The 19,574-nt window shown below is 39.9% G+C and overlaps 1 protein-coding gene across 4 annotated transcripts in view; it reads right to left on the bottom strand.

Annotated features, from left to right (window-relative positions):
- Nucleotides 1-1,112: 1,112 nt before the first annotated feature.
- The window catches only part of ATE1 (arginyltransferase 1), an 84,950-nt gene continuing 66,488 nt past the window's right edge, over nucleotides 1,113-19,574 (bottom strand). For all 4 annotated transcript variants that reach the window (XM_084290027.1, XM_084290026.1, XM_084290025.1 and 1 more), the window contains one exon: nucleotides 1,113-4,273. In XM_084290027.1, coding sequence (XP_084146153.1) covers nucleotides 4,095-4,273 — 179 coding nt within the window. In that variant the 3' untranslated portion in view covers nucleotides 1,113-4,094. The remainder of the gene's footprint in view (nucleotides 4,274-19,574) is intronic.

A 19,574-nucleotide genomic window follows, 5' to 3' on the forward strand; every position in this document is an offset into this window, starting at 1 on the left:
GGAAAGCCTCCACTGCTTCAACTCACTTAAGAAAACAAATTATTTGGCAAGTGGAAACGAAATCTGGCTTTTTGTACGCTCGGTAAGTGACATCATAAGCAAGAGGCTCTGAAGGTCCAGCTGTATAAAGACAGTGGGTAAGATATGTGGCTGTGATGCTTCTGGAAACCGATCATTTCCCTGAAATGTGGTGAAAATTTCTGTCCTAAGTCCTGCCTGCACCCTTCCGAGTGCAGGCTTTTCTCTTCTTGCAACAGGACTGGGACCAAATGAGTTCGAAGAAACATTAAAGCTTGGGAAGGCCTGGGAGGGAGTGGAGAGGGAAAGACCGATGGGGAGAGCCCATAATGCGTGTCTGAAGGATTATCTGGGATGGGCAGAAAGAGGAGAAATTCAGAAATACACAGCCAGAGGAGTGCGTCACCAGGCTGCAGCTTCAGAACTGGCAAACACATTGACACAGCTTCAAAAAGAGTCGTGGGTGTAGGCACCCTGAGCGAACAATGAAGAGTAATCGTTCCCAGGAACACAATTTGGGAGGCAGGCCCTTGTAACACATCACGCACTGGATCATTGACCAAAATGTAAGCCATGGTGGCACCGAGCTTTGATGAAAGTCTAATTCGGGAATCCGGAATTAGCTGGAAATCCTCCCCAGCCAGGAGGAAAACAAATCAGCATTTGGTTACCTTTGGGAAGAGCAGCACGTAATCCAGACTTCTGCGTTGCTTGTTTGGCTGCATAGTTCAGGGGAAGTTTTTGTTTTGTTTCTTTCAGCCCACTGGAAATGGTACAGGCTCATTAAAATAAGTAGTCCTACCTACCCTGCGTTTGTGAAAAGCCTACCACTTCATTTTATTCCACTCAGAGAAAACTGAGAGCTGCTGTTTCAAGGCATACAAGTAAAATCTTAAATATACTTAAAACAATATAGTTATATGTTTTCAAGTGATCCATATACCTTCCAGTCACTGCTGCTCTGACTCCTCCAGTTTTGCTGTTCACTGGACGCTTGTCAACAACCGGGATAATCAATTCCTAAGAAGCAAGACAGAATTCACACTCAAAGCTATTAATTCTTTATAATAATTCACAGAGACTAGAAATAACTTTATTTTCTATACTCACAAGTCAAACAGGCCTGCTGAAAAGCAATTACAAACTCAACATGCGAGTTCTTTTGCATTTACTGAAATTTGTTGATGCTGGAAATGCATAAGCTCCCCGTTTATTTCCAATTAAAACAAACCATGGTATTTTATTTTTTTTTTTTAGCATCGGTCACAGCTCTGCATTTTCTTGCCACCATTCTATGCTCATTTAGCAACAGATAATAGAACAAGGCAAATTTACTTTGGAGATTAACTCTCACAAACTAATTACGCTAAAGAAAAATTATAGAATATTTTATACTAAATTAAATATCTCTAACTTCAATAATTCTCAGTGACATCTTATTAAATACAATTAAAATAGTGGTGAATTTTTAGCTCCACTGAAGTCAATGACAAAACAGAGAACTTCATCCTGAGGGCTCTATGCCTCTTCTGCAATAGGGGTGGAATAATCAGTCCTGAAAAACACTGCATTGATTTCCTTCTAAGATAACACCAAAGAAGCAAATTAGATCTCAGTACGCTGGATCAGATGAGCTCAATTTTTGAATTCATCTCAATTTTGACTCTTGTTTTTTAAATTTGAGCTCAATAAGGATCAAAAGCCCACCCTGTTGCAGCAGCACAGTTCCAGTGGAGGTTGGGGAGTGAAAGCACCGGTTCAGACTTCACAGGAAATGGTCATTTACCTGTTGTGGTCACACCAACAACAGCTTCAAGCTGTTCTCCACTTCTGGTTTTACACCTATCTCACTTTTCTTTAGTTGTAGTTCTTAAAAGCTCCACAAGAGAAAAAGATTATGAGAAAAAAGAGTCTATTATGCATATAGAAGGCAAATCAGTAAAAAACACTGGGCACGAAGGACAGAGCTCTTCTGAACCCTGGGTGTTAACACAAGTCTGCTCCCTTGTTATTCAACAGGAACTTTACCTTGTAGGCTCAACAGGAGCACATCAAGGCCATTTGATTTTCTTCTGGATATTCAAAGTCATGCTGGAATAATTCTGTGCCTTTTACCTGATTTTATATCACATAAAAAGGTTTTCTCATTTGTTTTGTTTTTAAGTGGTGTGGGCATCAGCACATTTCAACACATTGTAGAGACAGAAACTGTTACGCTGTTCCGACACGTCAGGCGAGAGGTATTTTCTCCACAGAAAGGAACAACTTATAATAATGGTCATAAACAGTGGCTAGTGGTTCTCCCGTGGCAGGAGGCTTAGGTAAGACACGGAGAAACAAGACAGTGCAGCATACAGAAACCTTGCAGTTCCAGATAACAGGCACGCACTTGCCAGATACGATGCTGACACAAATAACCAATGTTGTTGCAGAGTGGGAGTAGCCCAATACAGTACATACCAATTAATAAAAGACATTACTTCCTAAAATTACTGGTGAACCTGCACTCAATACCAGTAATTTACAGAGATCAAACTGACACGGAAAAAAAAAAAAAGTTAAAGTTAAATCTGCAACACACTTGAATCTCAAAATTCTTGCAGCTATTCCACAAAAAAATCAATGACTAATGATACTGGCCAAGTGTTCAAAATGAAATCAAGCACATGGCTGTACAAGTTGTAACCTTCAGAGACTAAAGTTGAATTTGATTTCTTTCTGGGGAAAAAGTAAAACGTGCAGATACATTCCTGAACAAGAATATTCTTCAGAGGTTAACAGGAAAACTTCAAGTTGATTCAAGGTAAATACTGGCTCCTGTTACCCAAGAAGATAAGTAACTTATAAGCATATTGGGATTGTTATGATGTTGTAATACGTTACTGAACATACAACCATGTTATTTCCCCAAATTCCTATAACTTGTATGATCTGATACAGACACAGACTAACAACAACATGAATACATTGGTAATAAAGTGCTTTGATAAAGCATTGCAACTTTCTCTGTTTCCAATAGGAATATTTAGTAAAATGGTATTAAAGATGTTAACCTGAGAGCCACTGCAGCATAAACAAAACAGTCACTAGGACCTAGAAATATGATATGCAAGTCTCCCCACACAAATCTGCAGAAAAAATTGCAACAAAAAAAAGCGCAGTGGTACCTCAATCATTTTTAGCATAGCTCTGAAATGTGCACTCAAGAGCTATAGGATAAATCTCCCAAACTCCATTTCACATTAATGATGTGCATGAAAATATCCACTCTTTTTAGATAAATGGTAAGGCTTGTATCAAAACAAAGGAACCCAAACAAACAAACACAAAAAAGACAACTAACCAAAAAACACCACAAAACCCTTGGCATATCTTTGGTAAATTTATAGTGCAGCTATTCTGTTTCGTCTCTGAAGGGGAAAGTTTTCCAAAGCACTGCATCCCCTGCCACTAAGAATCTACTAGAAATTGCCACATTCACTAGGATCTCTGATGCTAACCTACTCTATCAAACAAATGAAGAATGTGCAGTGAAAATGTTTCCTGTTTTAAAATACACTGTTGGAAGTATAATTAAACCGTGCCAGATTTCACACTGGAAAGAAATGGCACCTTTCAGTTCTCTTGCAATAGTTTAGGAGCACACAAACGCGAGCACAAATTTCATGGCAATTTTAAATAACAGATACCCAAGTTGCTATTTGAAAACATCTGTAATTTAATTATTGTTAATCTAGATTTAGTCAACCTTTGTCCCCAGAAAAAAAGACACCTGTTTTTCATTTTGCTTAGATACTTAGAATTATTCAAAATGCAAAGAAAGGCTAGAACTACTTAATTAAAAGGTATTACAAGCATGTATTTCTAAGCTTATATTGCTAAAGCCTTGCTGTATTGTCAAAAGTTTTATTGGAGTTTGCCTTAAAACACAGTACCATGTACTCACACATGCCTAGATATATACCTGTATTTCATACTGCAGTTTTAGTAGGCATACCAACACACAACTATGTTACAAATCACCCAGTGGCAGTGCAATAAATGGTAGTGCCATCGAAATGTCATTCAATGATTTTTCAACTCCTGAACAACAGCATTCTTTCTGAACAGGTCTGTCCAACCAAACTTGCATATTGCTGGACGCTGGCTTCATCGCTTGGCCCCTTCCTCCTCTTCTTATACACACTGTAAGGCATTATGGTTCTCTTGTGAAGTACTCGAACTCTGCCCAGTTCCTTGATACGACCTTCATCAACTGCAAAGAGAATCAGAGAAAATAAAAATTAGTTACATATATTGTCCGTATGATCTTAATTTATGCAACTAACTTCAATATGCATAATGAAAACTATCTGAAGTAATAAAACTAATCTACAGATGAATAGCAGATGGAAGCAGAGCTGATCTGCAGATCTGTTTGCTTGAATTATGGTTGAAAATAAAACATAGCTTGCAAAGTAACTCTATTTGTGATGTGTGAAAACATAAATCAAGCACCACCCATTTCTATAGGTGATGTAGAGCATTTCTGAAAGTACCTCTACTGCTGTACTTCAAAATTCACAAGACCAATGCCAGAAGTGAAACTCTATCTGGGAAATAATTTCAAACACAACTGACCAGAAAAGACTTCTTGTTGCCATATTTGCCTTTAATCACAGTTTACAAAAACCACCAGCACAAAGCACTCCTTTTCCGTGATGTTGGAAAATGGATAAAAAAACAGCAAGAAGCTCTACACTTTTTGCCTTAGGTAAGCGTTAGGCAATAAACTATCTTTCCAGGTTAAATCCCCACGACAATCCCACTTTTTTCCTCATTCACACTGGTTTCTGAGTTTCTCCAGTTGAATGAGGCTAAGCCCATGCCCTTGCTCATGTCTGACCCCTGAGCTCTGCAGACCTATGCACAGAGGCAGCAGTGCCGGATTGACACAATCCCTTAAACTTTCAGATAGGACACCAACACTGAATCCCATTACCCAGCCTACAGAACCCCCGTGACTTCATTTAACCAGCCATACACTCCAGAGCAGTGTTGAACAAGGTAAAGTTTCCCGATTTTTATGAATTCCATTGATGCTACTTTTACCGAATAGCAATTTTATATAGCAGCTGCATGTCCAAAAATTGGCTCCACCGTGCTAGAAAACTCTTTAAAGAAAGTGAGAAAGAATGCCACGTGCCTGGGGCAACTGTAGGATAAATTAACATTATTGCAAAATACTGGTAAAAATCTTAGGACTTGACTGAACTTCAGGTTTACTTAGCCACCAGTGTAAGAGAAACACAGAAGCTGAAATAGGATTTTGAGAACTGAACTATATAAATTCAAATAACAACAGAGAAGAGACGCTAGAAGTCAACATCTGGGTACATAACCTACTCAGAAATTCCACCTTTTTGGCATCAGGGCATTATTCTACTGAAGAGACAGCACAGGTAAGTGTAACTGTGTAGCTTTGAATATTGCGGCAATCTCTGACCTAAATTAAATTAAAACATTTTGTATGTTCATGTACTTGTTTCATTTAGGTTTAATCATTAAAGGCTCCCTCGACTGGACCTGAGTGGTACCCACTCCCCACCGTTCTCAGCAGCCAACTCAAAATCAAACCAACTGCTGTGGAAGTCAGCGGCTACTTCATGGGCAGAAGTAGTCTTTATTTATAAGAGGACAAAAAGAGGTGGAAGCTTTTCAGCAAGTTTCAGAAATGGCGACACACCTAAAGTACAGAGGGTAGGAAGACACCAGTTCTGGGAAGCGAGTTGGTCACCAGGTTCTGTCTTGCCTTGTTTTACATACCTGAAGCTTATTAAAGGCTGAAGAGCAGCGCTCACCTGTTTTCCATATGTACGTAATCTTTGGACTCGCCACAGGTAAGCTAAACAAATTGTCTGGAAGAATACTAAGAGATTTATTTTACAAATCTCTATTCAGATGTAACCCTTACTACGGAAAAGCTTAACACTCCCTTTTGGGTCTTCTTTCTGCTTCAATAAAGACAAAGGAGGTCATTAAATGCTTTTTGTTGCGAGGCACTCTCAAGGACCTAGCCCTATTCATCCACAGCAATGCCTTAATAAACATTTTTCTGCTGATTGCCTGAATTTAGTATGTGAAACTTAATGAAGCCTGTTTTACAAAGTTGAGAATGACTTCATTTCTTTTATCTGTGTTTTGATTCCTAACATGAAAGTACAATGTCTTTTTTTAAAACCTAGCTAAGAAGAAGTGGTTTGAAGGAAGAAACTCTGAATAGGACTTGCTAAGATTGCATTCTCCACTAATTATTGTTGGCAATTGCTTTAGATAAAACACCGAAGTCAAAAGCCCTTTGCTCTGGCTTTCTCTCCCTCTTTGAAATCCATCAGGTTTTTGATGTGTGGCCAATGCCTTCCTGATATCCCAGCAGGCTGGTTTTACTACCAGCCCCACTGCCTCTTCTATTACATCCTCCATCTTTCTGAAAGCGCACCAAAGCACCACTCGCAAGCTTAGCTTCTGGAGGTGACACAACCGTGAAGTTATTTTAACTTCTTCAATTGGAAAGTTTATATTTACAGCACCTCCAGGCTGGCTGTGAGTTTGTGTCCTGCGCTGGACGCCCGCCAAGCCTTGCCGTCATAAAGAGCCTCGTGCCAAAAGCACTCTCAGAGCTGCTCCCTACTCACTGTTGATGCTCGCTGCTTTTAAATAATACTGAAGCCTGATACTCTGGATGAGTTCATCTTTTGGCTCGTAAGTGCTCCTGGCCCCAGCTTCAGTTTCTTACAGTAACTAAAGCTACTGTACCTTGAATTTCCCTATAGCCTCACTGGCTCAGCTGAACTTTGTTCTTGTTGTTCGGTGTGTGTTTTTACACACTCAGTCTACTTTTACTCATGACATCAAGCACAGTCAGTGCATTATCCTCCCTGGAATCAGACCCACGCTAGCACTAGCTCTATAGCTATATTAAACAGTTATTACTACCCGGGTTCTAGCAAATTTGTTAAACGCTGCAGCCAAGCACTTTCTGAAGCGGGGCTTGCCAAACCCTGCTGTAGACCAAGCCTTTCTTGGACCGTGGCACGGTTTCACAGCAGGCAGGAGAAGGCCCTCCCACATTAATCAAGAAAATCCCAAATATCTTGAAAAGTCACTGTAATATGAATGCTTCAGACATCTTTTAAGCTAAAGACAGTAAGTGCTGTGCATAAATAGAGACTACACAAACAGAGACCCTGTAATAACTAAAGTTGAGCATCAGGAAAGCTTCAAACCCAGGTGTGTCTGGTGCTACAAACTTACATAGCTTCCCTGTGTGACCAGTGCTGGGATAACAGAGTAAGAATAAGAGAATAAGAAAAACACCCCTGTTAACAAGTATTATTTCTGGGCTTTATTGAAGCAGTTTCAGTTGGAGACATCTGTTTCCTGAGGGACCCAGACTGATCAGATAGTGAAACTATGCTGGGGTAACTTTAATCATTATTGCAAGTACTGTATGCAATACTGTTACCACTAAAAGCTAAAAAAAAAAAATGTTTTTTTTTTTTTCCATCTCACACTTTCTCATTTTATATCTCCTGAGTCCACCTCTAGCCTCTGCTTCTCCTCACAAGCAGTCCATGCATTAACTTATATAAACCTCAAACCAGATAAAATCACGGGTCTGGAAACACCTCATCTTTCCCATTTGGGAAGATTGGATCTGGTGGAAGGAGTTCTACTAATGAAGACTGCTATAAATGAGCAATAGCACTAGAAGGAGGCACAACACTGCTAACATCCATTCGAACTCTTGGGCCCTTGCCCTTGTATTTGTGGAGATGATCTTCTCACAGAGTTGTTGATTAATTATAGTCTCCAGAAGAGATACTGTCACTTTATATATAAAACATACAAGGTTTTACTCCATAATTCAGTTACACCTATCGATAGCATTGTGACAGTAGTTACTTATTACATAAAATTGCAAACTTCAGAAAATCAATCCTGTAGACTGAAAGCACAAATCATTTTAGGAAAGCGAGCAACTGAGGATGCCAACCATGAGCCAAAGACCTAGGCCATACTTACAGGCTATGCTTCTCTAGGCCAAAGAGCCATTTAGTTACATATCTCATCTCTAGCAGTGGCCAAAAGTAGATACCTTGGCCTCAATACAAGAGATTTAGGCACCTCAATAAGTACACTGTACCCATTTAACACAGCTACCTGTATTATAGTTTTATTTAAAGATGCCCCAACAGTCTCATGTTTCTACTCCATGTCTGAAAAACGCAGCAATCGTCATCTAGTGATGTTTCTCAACTATGTTTTTGCACTGATTTACAACAATTTTCAGGAGGCTTCCATCAGGTCACAGCAACAATTTAAATCTTTTTTTTTTTTTTTTCCCCAAATGGCTTACAAATTTTAAGTATCCTCAATAAAAACATCTGAATGAACATAAAAAGAGCTATTACATTTTTTATGCACTGAATGATTTGAAGTCTTTTCTTTCTTCTCCATAAGGTATCCAGTGTAATTTAATGAGAATTAAACTGAAATGCTTGACATTTCAGAAGGCAGGGGAACATTGTTTTTTAAGCCTATAAGAATCATCCTGTAAATCTCCAAGCTAAAATTCCATCTGAATTCTTGCTAAATAAATTAACTGCCACTTCTCCGTCTCCTCCCCCAGAGTCCTAAAGCACCAAATTATTTATGAAGCATTTGTCTAATGAAATTTGAATACAGGAATGGTTTCATGTACAGCCCAACCGTGATGCCATAGATGCAAATAGGCGTTAAAATTCTTCTCACCACACCCCCATATCGCTACTCAACACATTAAATTCATACCTGTGCTCTGCATACATTACATCTCTACTCAGCAATTATGAATGGGCTGAGACGCTGGGGAAGGACACAAGTGAAGTCTGCTTCGGATTTCCCTTCACCAAAACTGCTCCTTTCGAGCAAAGGGCAGCAGCAGAAGTGCCACGGGGCACGGCAAGGCCCGATAACAGCGCACAGCCTCAGGATGCCGGGGAATGGTCACTGATCGACTGCCCCAGCAACACCACACACCCAAAAGTCTGAGCTAAAAATGACCTTTTTGCAAGCCAAAAAGTCACAGTGAATTTTTAGCAGGGAAAATGGATGCATGTGCCTGACAAGGCTTCTTTAAATAAGCAGTAATAAGTGGAGGACTTTCCTGACAAACAAAAGTCCCTAATATCAGTAAAAAACAAAACATCAGTAAAAATCAAAGAAATAGGAATAATCTAAAGACCAGCTCTGTCAAGTGTTGCCTTGGCTGACGTTGGGCAGATTTTGGCAGGATTTCTCGGCCCAGCTGCCCACACACAAACACACCTCTGCCAAAAGCACAGACACCTTGCAAAACAACACCAAGTAATGAACGAACAGCAACAGCAGCCATGTCCAAAGGCAGCCCCATCCAGCAACCAGCCCAAAAAATGCTGCTGTACTCAACAGAGCAGAAAGAACAAGTACAGAAGTATAACGCACCACTACACTATTCATTTTTTATTTCCTTACACGACCCCAACCAACCTCCTCAACACTCTGCAAGCCCCTTCCCAAACCCAAGATGTGATCTGCAAATGGTGACGTGCACTCATTCCTGCTGCAATACCCACATAAAATCAGCAGGAGTTATTATTTTACCATTTTTATTCCCAACAGAAGCTAAGCAGGCATCCGTGTGCACTTACACTCCTTCAAATTTTCATTTCTGACATTTTTTCTTACGATGTAGGAATTTACTCATATTTTTATGAAGTTATTGTGGGAAGCTGAAATCCGAGTATTTTTCTTGTCCGCGTGCATTAATATTTATTATTATTACCTACTACAAGGTGGAGTAGCTACATCTGGTCAGCAAGCCCACGATGCCTCTCCGGGCAAGCACGTGCAAAGCAGAAGAAGGGAGAATGGCAGAGCGAGCTCTGCAACCGCCTGCTGCAGCTCGGAGCAGGCTGGAAGCCAACATCCCAACGAAGAGTGCTATGGTTCAAAGGTTTTTGTAGCAGGCCGTTACTAAATCAACTTTTCAGCGGTGGCTGACTTAATTCAAGCTGGTTTTGATCAATATTGATTTAAGGAGGGCAGTGATCATTCAGGTCCTAAAAGCATTCTTTTTCTGTATCTGGCAGGAGCAGCAGAAGGAGGAAAGTGCTGTTTAAAACCGGTGTCTGGTGAGAAAAAAACGACCACTGCATCAAATTGAATGCAAATATCTGAATTTTTGACAATACTGAACTTTTTCCAAATGCATCTCAAAGTCAGGCACAACTCTTGTGGCCAGATCACAAGCTATGATGATGACATTTCCTGAATGAAGAGCAGCAAACGCGGATCAGTTGAGAGCCACCCATGACATGTGCCTGCCAGCTCTACCTCTTCCCTTATCCCCTTGAATACACTTCTCACGTGTATGAAATCTTTAAATTTGTCAATGGCGTAGAAATGGAAGCAAGTTCACATTTCTTTCAAAGTACATTTCTCCATTTCTGGGGAAGCGAGTGAAGAAATCATTAAAATTAAGTGACAAATACATGGACTTTTTTTTTTTTAAATAGGAAAAAAATAAAGTAGGCTGTCTGCCAACTTTTTAATAAAAAGCAATAATCACAGGAAGATATTTTTTATATTTTTTGTACATAATGGATTTAGGATTAGTAAGAAACCTTACTGAGGTCTGGTATTTCTAATTCAAAAAAGAAGCGTGGCACTCCTGCTAAACTCTGAAGCAACACTGTTTCTGTTCATAACTTTCAGTTTCCTTAAATGCTGATTAAAATCCTTGGAAAAAGAATGCATTTGGCCATCAAAACACCTCTTTCTCCAACGATATTGTTTGTATTTATTTATTTATTTATTTATTTATTTTTACAGCAGTCATCTTGTTGGAGAGGTTTGTTGGAGGTTACAGGAGGATATCGCAGACATCTACCACTGCTTCTCTTTCACAGGCTGGTGGTTCAGAGTAGGACATAACCCAGAAACTAAATATACCAGTTTTCTGTTGTTACTTATACATGTGCCTGAGGCGCACCATAAATTTACAAGGCAAAGCAACTTGGAAATGCTCTCCATTTAGCAAAGTTTTTTTCAGCTACTCTGAAAAAAGAAACTCATTGTTCACGTCTCATGAGTAAGAGCCGAGATCTAGAAGTCCCCACATTTCTCTTTGCTTGCACTGTAGAAGTATTAAATTAGAAAACCCAGAAAAATCTGCAAAACTGAAATAAAACGGCAGCTAAAAAAATCTCGTTCTGGAGACTAAACATGACCTTATCTAACACGCCTCAAGGCAAGAGCATGGCAGAGAGGAGGAGCTCTAAAACCCGCCCATAAGACGACACCAGGCTTTTATCCACAACCTGGCCTTTGTTTTCAGATGGGCTTTAATCTTTGCCTGCTGCCTGCAGTTCACTCGCTCCACAAAAGACATATTTCTAATACCAAACTCTGTGCAAAGCATTGACCACCAGTACGACCCAGGCCGGTAGCAGCTTCTGGGACACGCCACTTAATTGCTGGGTGAAATGAGGAGCAGCATCCAAGGCACGTTGGGTTCCTCAAAGACTGCCCTACGCAGCGAGGACCTCCGCGCCCTCCCTCGTGTTCTTTTAGTGCTTCTGCATCCATCCTTACACCGGGCATCCAGACTTTATTTGCTCTGTAGCAGGAAGGAACAGTGGGAGAAAGTGAAATTTAAAACTGCGCCATGAATCCTGTGATTTGCTGCAAAAGCTGTCTTAGAAGGAAACTCCCAGGCAGATGACTAACGTTATATATTTTTGTTTTCATTTTGCTAAAATAATAGAAATTGAAAAACCATTTTACCTCTAAAGATTAAATCCACGGAAGAAACATACGAAGATTAACAGTGGACAACTGCTGTATTTTCAGACAGACAGCCCAAAGGCTATGTTTGTTCTTTTGTTTCAAGTTGTTGGGGATTTTAATTTTAAATTTGGAAGCAGCAAGGACTTGCATCAGTTTTAAAGATGAACACAGTATTCCCATTTTTCAAAACAAGGAAAGATATGCTAACAGCCTTAAAAATAAATTTATAAAGAGTTTAAAAAGAAAAAAAAGCTTCACGACATCGAAGCTTTCAAGCTAGGTACAAAAATGATCAAAAGAGACATCCACCCCTTACTGGAAACACAACATCAATGTTCATTTGTTTGAGAAAAACTAAAGACTTGTTGAATTTCTTTTAAAAGAAATGCTATGCCTGGTTTACGTGACCTCTTCAGGTTCATGACCAATGACTTTAAAACAAAGAAACTCTAAAAGGAGAAGACAAATTAAACTTTCAAATGTTACAACTGAAATAAGAGATATTAATTACCAGAAATAAAAATCACGTCAGTCAGAAGTCTAATGTATCTGATCTTTGAATTCAAAATACTTTCTTACTTCTGTTAAACCATTATTTCTTTTTTTTTTTCTTGACCAGCAAAACATGGGAAGTCATCCAAAAACCCGAAACAAGCAATATAGAGTGACGAGATAAGCAATTTGCATTAATGCTGGTGTTTATGTACAACTCTAAGCTGAAATGTGCTTCTCCTCATATTGCTTCTTCACACATCAAGACACATTAAGACCAGTATGCCTTGGGGTATGAAAACACCAACTCAGATGAAAACAAGAGTACAGTTAAAATGAAGCATTACAAAAAAAAAAAAAAAAAAAAATCAATGAAAAGAATTCCTAATTAAAACCAGAAAGCACAAGTCACAAAGGAAGTACAGTAAAAAGTTCAGGATATTCTCGATCAGCCAACCCTTTGCTGTTCAGTTACTCTAACAAGAAAAAAAAAAAGGAACTTCTGAAATCACCGTTCAAAAAGAGAATGTTTCTAAGGGGCAAAATGCATCTGATCAAAATATTATCAATGATTCTTTACAAAATGATGACAGAAGCAGAGCCTTAGAATGGGTAAAAACAGGAAGTTTTGAGGGTAAATCTTAAAGACATCTTACAAACAAAGGCCGCTGGGCTTTGTGCCTGAAATCATACAACTGGTTTATGATTTGCAATTCAACTTTTAGAAGCAAGCAGACTAATCGCTTGACAAATGCATTCAAACTCTGCTAACCCCGCTGTGCCATGCGGAAACAATAACTCATTGTGTTTTGACTCTTATTATTCTAGTAGTAAACATGAATGGGGGCCAATGGAAAACATTTCCTGTGAACGCAGCAATTCAGAGCAGTACTGCTAGTTTTCAGCCGTACTTCACAGCAACCTGCAATGGTTTCTGCCTACCTGCAAATGCAATCCTTTGAGTATATTGGGATATTAACAACACTAAAATCCAAGTACAGCTCACTGTTCTGGAAACATTTGAGAGAGATGCGTATAAAACAAGAAGTATACATTTCCAGGTTTATTTCTGAGGAGCTCTCACACAATATGATTATTCTAATCTACCTCAGTTTATTACCCTGAAGTATTGTAACAGAGAAACAGCTACCAAAGGGCTAGATTTAAACAATACTGATGATTCTCCAAGGACTTGCCTTTCAGGGATGCACTGCAAAGGAAACTAGCAGTACCTTGGGAAAATGTTAGCTAAATGACACTGAACAGCTTTCTACCCAAGAACAGCATCCAGTTTGCTCCCGAAGTCAAGATTTTAAGATGTTATGGAGAGTATGTCAAGACAGTACCGCACTTTTAGATGCTTCTCCAGAAGACAAAAATGAACTAATCAAGTCTACTGAAGTTGTATCTCTGGACACGATGCTATTCTTGATGGCTTCAGATCTGAGGAACGAGAATGTGAGTTGACATGATGTTAGCTGCATCCCGGGTATGCTTTCCTTTCTGCTTCTGCCTGTTTTAAATACATGTTGAGGTCCTGCAGGCAACCTTTAATTATGCGTTCAGTTGAAACGCCCCATGCATACAAAGACCAGAAGCAGAACTAGTAGGCAGAGCCAGCTTTTAAAAGCAGTAATTCAACCCTATCTCCAACCTGGAAGCATTAGCGTCACCGCTGCGTGGCGGGAGCCTGAGCTAACAAGCACCGTGAGCCGCTCGTTGGGCACATGGCCCTGCGTGGCCCTCCCCAGACGTTGTGAGCCTGCAGGATCCAGGCTCCTTCATGCCTCAGCACATTTCTGCTGGACTCTGGAGGCATTCCTAATGAGTGACTGATCAGGCTGGGATCTGGGAAGGTGTACGTGCTCTGGGTTAGCACTGGTGAGATGGACCAAGCTTAATCCTGCACCAGGCTCTCAGAACCTCCATCAGCTGCCTTTGGCTGTTCCTCAAAGCACCCAAATGGCTCTGAGCACAGCTGAGTGTTTGGAGCTGCTCGTTGCTCTTTAGAGACAGAACTAAAACTCCAAACCAGTCCTTGGAAACTGCTTTTTCTTTATTTTCCTTGCTAATAGGGAACTAAAGCTGCATAGGTATCTTTCCAGTTTGCTTAGGCAAGGTAGCTGTCAAACTCAAGAACATCACAGCAAGTAACTCGGGTGCTGCTGGGAGAGCCATTATCATGCCTCTGTGTCTGCGAACTAAAGCTCGAGAATACTCAGTTAGGGATGAATCCTGACCAGAAAAATCAGGGATGGAAACCAACTGCTACGTACACACTCTACATTAGGGGTGGATGAAATATTCCATCATTCCTTATGACAAACATCAACAGGCACTTTTCCTGGACAAATGCAGAATGCTCAGCTTGTTACTAACTCTGGTAGCATTGTAAAACTAGTGAGTACACTGATGTTTCAAAGAGAGCAGATTATTCCGTCCATTTCCTGAACTTACTTTGCGTAAGAAAACGTTTTTCAAGTTAATGCAGTTTTTAAAAGCAGAAACACAACATAACAGTTGAGATGAAAATGCAATGAAAATGCACTTTCACTAAAATACCTTCTAACTCGGTAAGATTTACCAAAAACTGCCGAATACTCAACCCCGCTGTACGCAGTGATTTTCTAACCACAAAGCAATGCTAAGCAGTCTAAGGTTTGTAGCACGAGCAGTGCCTAAAAGGACAGAGTGACCTTACTGCCTGTGCGAGGGAGGGCAAGTCATGACTGTCCTTCCAAATATCTGCATTTCTGCAGCTTCCAAGCACTGCAAAGCTGGCTTACACTTATGACATAAGTGTTTTAGACTTCATTGTTAATGTCAAATCAATTTTACAAGGGCTAACAAGAGAGACAGAGCTGTTGCTTCATTTCATATCTTACTGAATCATTTTGCATTGCACAATAAAATCCAGAAACCACACTTTGTAACTTACCATCACAACTCTGAATTATAACTTTGCTTCGGTAGAGTTAAAAACTTTTTATGTGGCTGAGTTAGAAATCTTAAATTAATTAAAATAAAGGGAATTTTAGCCATCCTGTATGCTTTTTATTCCCCCAGTCTATTTTGTAAACATTTCCATCTACTTATTTTCATCACGTTTAAGCAAGAATAAAACATTTTGGCAGCTTTATTTCTTTTTCTGAAGCAAAGCCCTCCCACGGGGCTGCCCCTGAGCCAGCTGATAGTGAAGGGAAACCAGTGAGGAGTTGAGACTACCACAAGAAGGTTTCCCTTCCAGCTGCAGCGCCCAACACTTTCAGCCAGGCTCCCCTTGACTCTCACTCATGGGTTTTAATGACACTTTGAGCCTCACAACGAAATGCAGCAGTGAGCTGCAGGCTTGCAACAACAGCAGAAGCAGAGGAATAAGAGACAGTACAAAAGACAAAGACTTACAGGATTACGCTTTCAGGAGTTGCAGCTCCAAACAACAGGATGGAAACAGGCAGATTTTTGTAAGGGCATAAGAGCTAGTTAAAAACTATTTATTGAAATAGCTGAACTGCATTGAAGTGAAAATGGCAGGGAGCGGGAAGAGAATTTTTCAAACAAAGGGCAAAGTCCTTACTAAGGTTGCTATTTGAGAATGAGTTAAAAAAATTAAAAAACAAAACAAAAAAGTCAAGCTGAAAATTACAAATGCAAGCTTTTCCATGAAACGGGCAAAACTGCAGCAATTGGCAGTAGCTTATCAGCCAAGTAAATCAGATTACAGCAATCAATTTACCGGCTAAATTAATTAAAACATGGAATCAATTATGTTGCCTAAAGCTCCATATGCTACGTCGAGATGATGTTACCAGAGCACGAGTAAACACGCTGGGAGGCACCAGGGAGCGTTACACGAGGTCTGACCCTGGAAGGGGCTGGCTGGCGTGGCCGGTGGCGTGCGGCGAGCCGGGCTGCAGCACATGCCTGTGGTGTCCCTGCCACAGCTGCTCCCTATCTGGGCCTAATTACAGCTTTTTAACTTTTATCACATTTTGAAACTAACCCCATATGCTGGTTTATCCTCTGCTTGAAATAAATCCGCACGATCCGTCTACCGAGCCCCGCTTTATTTCATTTTTAACTTCTGCTCTTGTGTTTCTAACGCCTTCTGAGAAGGGAGAATGATGCCTACAAGGCTCGGCATCCTTGCCCTCCCCACATCCCCTCTGAATGAGCTCAGTCCTGGGTCCAGTCACAGACAAGAGCAGAATTATTCTGCTAGAGAACCAAATGTTACAACAGTAAAATGGTGAACCCTGAGCAGGAAAGGGCATCTTGAGCAAGCAACCATCAAACACGTTGGTTCTGAGCAGTGGAGAAATATGCCAGTATGCATCTACTTTTCAAGCAAAGTCCTCAGAAAATTACATCATTTAAAAATATATCTCTTCATTATACAATCTCCCTGCCGGTAATTTTGGATTAAAACTTATTTTGGGGAATTTTTCAGCACAACCTCCGTGTTTCATGAATTGCACAAGAAGCCAGATGCCGGTGCTTGCCGAGGTGCCTGCTTGACTCTGCTGCATGCACTGTGTCAGGGGCGGATACATTTAGCAGATCACTGAATGCAAACTGTAAAACAAATATTTAGCAAAGTTTGAGAGTTGCTAAAACAACACAAAACGGGCTCCGTATCGTGACTGTACATTAAATCCCATTTTAAAGACCTTTCCTTCTTTGCAATTGATTGCGTTGTGATAATCCATTTCAGCTCTGCTGATCCTCTCTAACCTCCCCAGGCCAATTCGTGCCGTGCTCTCTGCGTGCAAATGTTCCTGAAACATTTTCAAAGCTGCAGAGCCAGCTGTTTAGGACCCACAAATTAATGAAGTTAATAACGTTACCTTTTTATTACAGAAGCACTTGAGTGTATTTTTGCATATTAGACCAAAATCCCATGCCAGTCATTTCAATTGAATCCAAACATAATAAAAAAAGAGTGAAAAAAATTTGCCTGGCTACACCTTACTGGCACTGCCTGCATTGTTTAAGTATCTTGTATGCTCAAGGATTGCACTGGATTTAGAAATATGTGTTTGATGACTTCAGTTGTTTATAAACTCATTAGGAACAGATAAACTTGTCTCATTCAGAGGAGCTGCTACAAATAATTGATAATTTGATATTAACGTGTCCTTCTTCTTCTTGGTTACAGAATTCATGTTCACTACCTACAGCTGTGATAAAATAGTGGCGAATTAGTTCTTTAGACTAATTAACGATCTAATAGAATTTAATGATCTAATAGAATTTACTGAAATGCTCTCAGACCTCTCCAAAGTACACAGCCCCACAGCTTTAAAGGCTGACAAACAGCAGTTGTTTTAGAGCAGACCAGCAACTTCCCCCGAAATCAGCCGATTGCACAGTTCTAAACAATTTGTTTAAGGCTTTCCATCTGTGATATTTCTGTGGCTACATTTCCGTGATCCCAAGAACTTCAGCGCGTTGATCCTTGTACACATTAATCTGCACTACCCTACCCTTGCAGACATTAACGTGTGCTGTCCTCTGAATGGGTTTGTCTGACCAGCGTGGAAGACGTGACACTACACCAATAAATTGCCTCGCCAGCGACCCCAAACACCAGAAGTGCCCAGCCGGCAGCCCACGGGTACAGCATCCTGTGGGTACAAGTATGTGATCGTGGCTTTGCCTCCAAGAGAGGGAGGAGGAGGAAGAACAACATCACGCAAACACAATGTACTTCTAAATATATCTTCAAATTGAACAGCCCTCTGTGCTTGATGAGAAATGACCAAAATGTTTGTGTTCACAGATGCAACAAATGCAAAACATGTTTGAAATAAGCCCTTCTTATTAGCAAAAAAAAGGCATCTAAGCTGTACATCGAGTGTTTTGAAAAACATCACACTAGAAAAATCAGGGTTATTGAAATAGTTGCAAGAGATTATTTTTCTAGTGAAAGCATTATGTATCCAAATACATATTGAAAATAAATACACTTCTGCACAACCGCCCAACCCTGCAGACTTCTGGGTAGGAATTCTAGGTTTTATTTACAATAAAATTAATAATGTTTTTTGCAAGAAACTGAGAGTTAAGATGCATAATCAAGAGGATTCAGAAGTTATTAAATGCTTGGAATGTTGTTTGTCTTCTACTGCTCAAGCTTATTATGTGCAGCAGAATAACAATGCTGTAAATCTGTTAAAAAATGGAGTTAGTAGCTACAATATGTGGGAAAGATGTACTTTTGAAGAAGAGGAAAATATTTTTCAATAGTCTGTTTCAACCTCACGTGTTCAGTCATCAACAGCTGGCGATGCAAGTTCTGCCTTTGCCTGACTGCAGGACCTGGCACCTCAGACCAGTTTTCTCTCTTCTCAAAGGAAGCTCCTTTGCATCTCCCCATACTCCCTGCTTCATTTCTCCCACAGCTCTCATGCTGGGAGAGATTTCTCCACAAACTCCAGAAGATAACTAATGTATTTCCCTAGATCCCTCCTCAAAACTCTCCTTCCTCATAGCACTTACAAAAATATAATATAGCTTAGGCTGTTGATGCTTGATTAATCCACCACACCAATTAGAGTTGTTTCTCCATTTCCTAATACCATCTTTTAGCATCCTTCGTATTTCATGTTAGACTATACTCTCTAGAGCAGAAAGCATCTTCTCTCTAAGAATTTGTACAGACAACACGGAGTAGTCTATGTCCATCTGGATCATGTGTAAGTATCAACACTGAAGAAATGACTTTAATTTTAATTAAAATATTTGATATACATTTTAATTCCATTCTGCTATTAGATGTACAGTAAGTTGAACAGATACATATTAGCTTTGCCAATTATTAGCTTCAGCAAACAAACCTGTCAAGATAAAAACAAAACAAAACACATTAAAATCCCCTTTGATCAGCACTACTCAAAGCTTCTGCTCCAAGCAAGGCCATGCCTTGTGACCCAGGTCAAGCACAGCTTTTTCACTTGGGTTAAAAAAAAAAAAAAAAAAAAAAAGTTAGAAAAAAAAGATGCCAGTGGGTTGGAATCAGAAAGATAGAAGTCAGAAGGATAAAACTATGCTGAGATATCAAGTAAATTATTTATAATTCTTTGCAAACTGTATTTGCTTCATAGACATAACTGCTAGTGAAAGGAACAAAGTAAACCGATGAAGACCTGTTTTGCAAGGAGGCAGTTGACTAGTGTGAAAGACTGACCATGGCCAAGAATACTTTAGCAGCA

Source organism: Netta rufina (assembly GCF_964035555.1).
Source record: "Netta rufina genome assembly, chromosome: 7".
Lineage (NCBI taxonomy): Eukaryota > Metazoa > Chordata > Aves > Anseriformes > Anatidae > Netta > Netta rufina.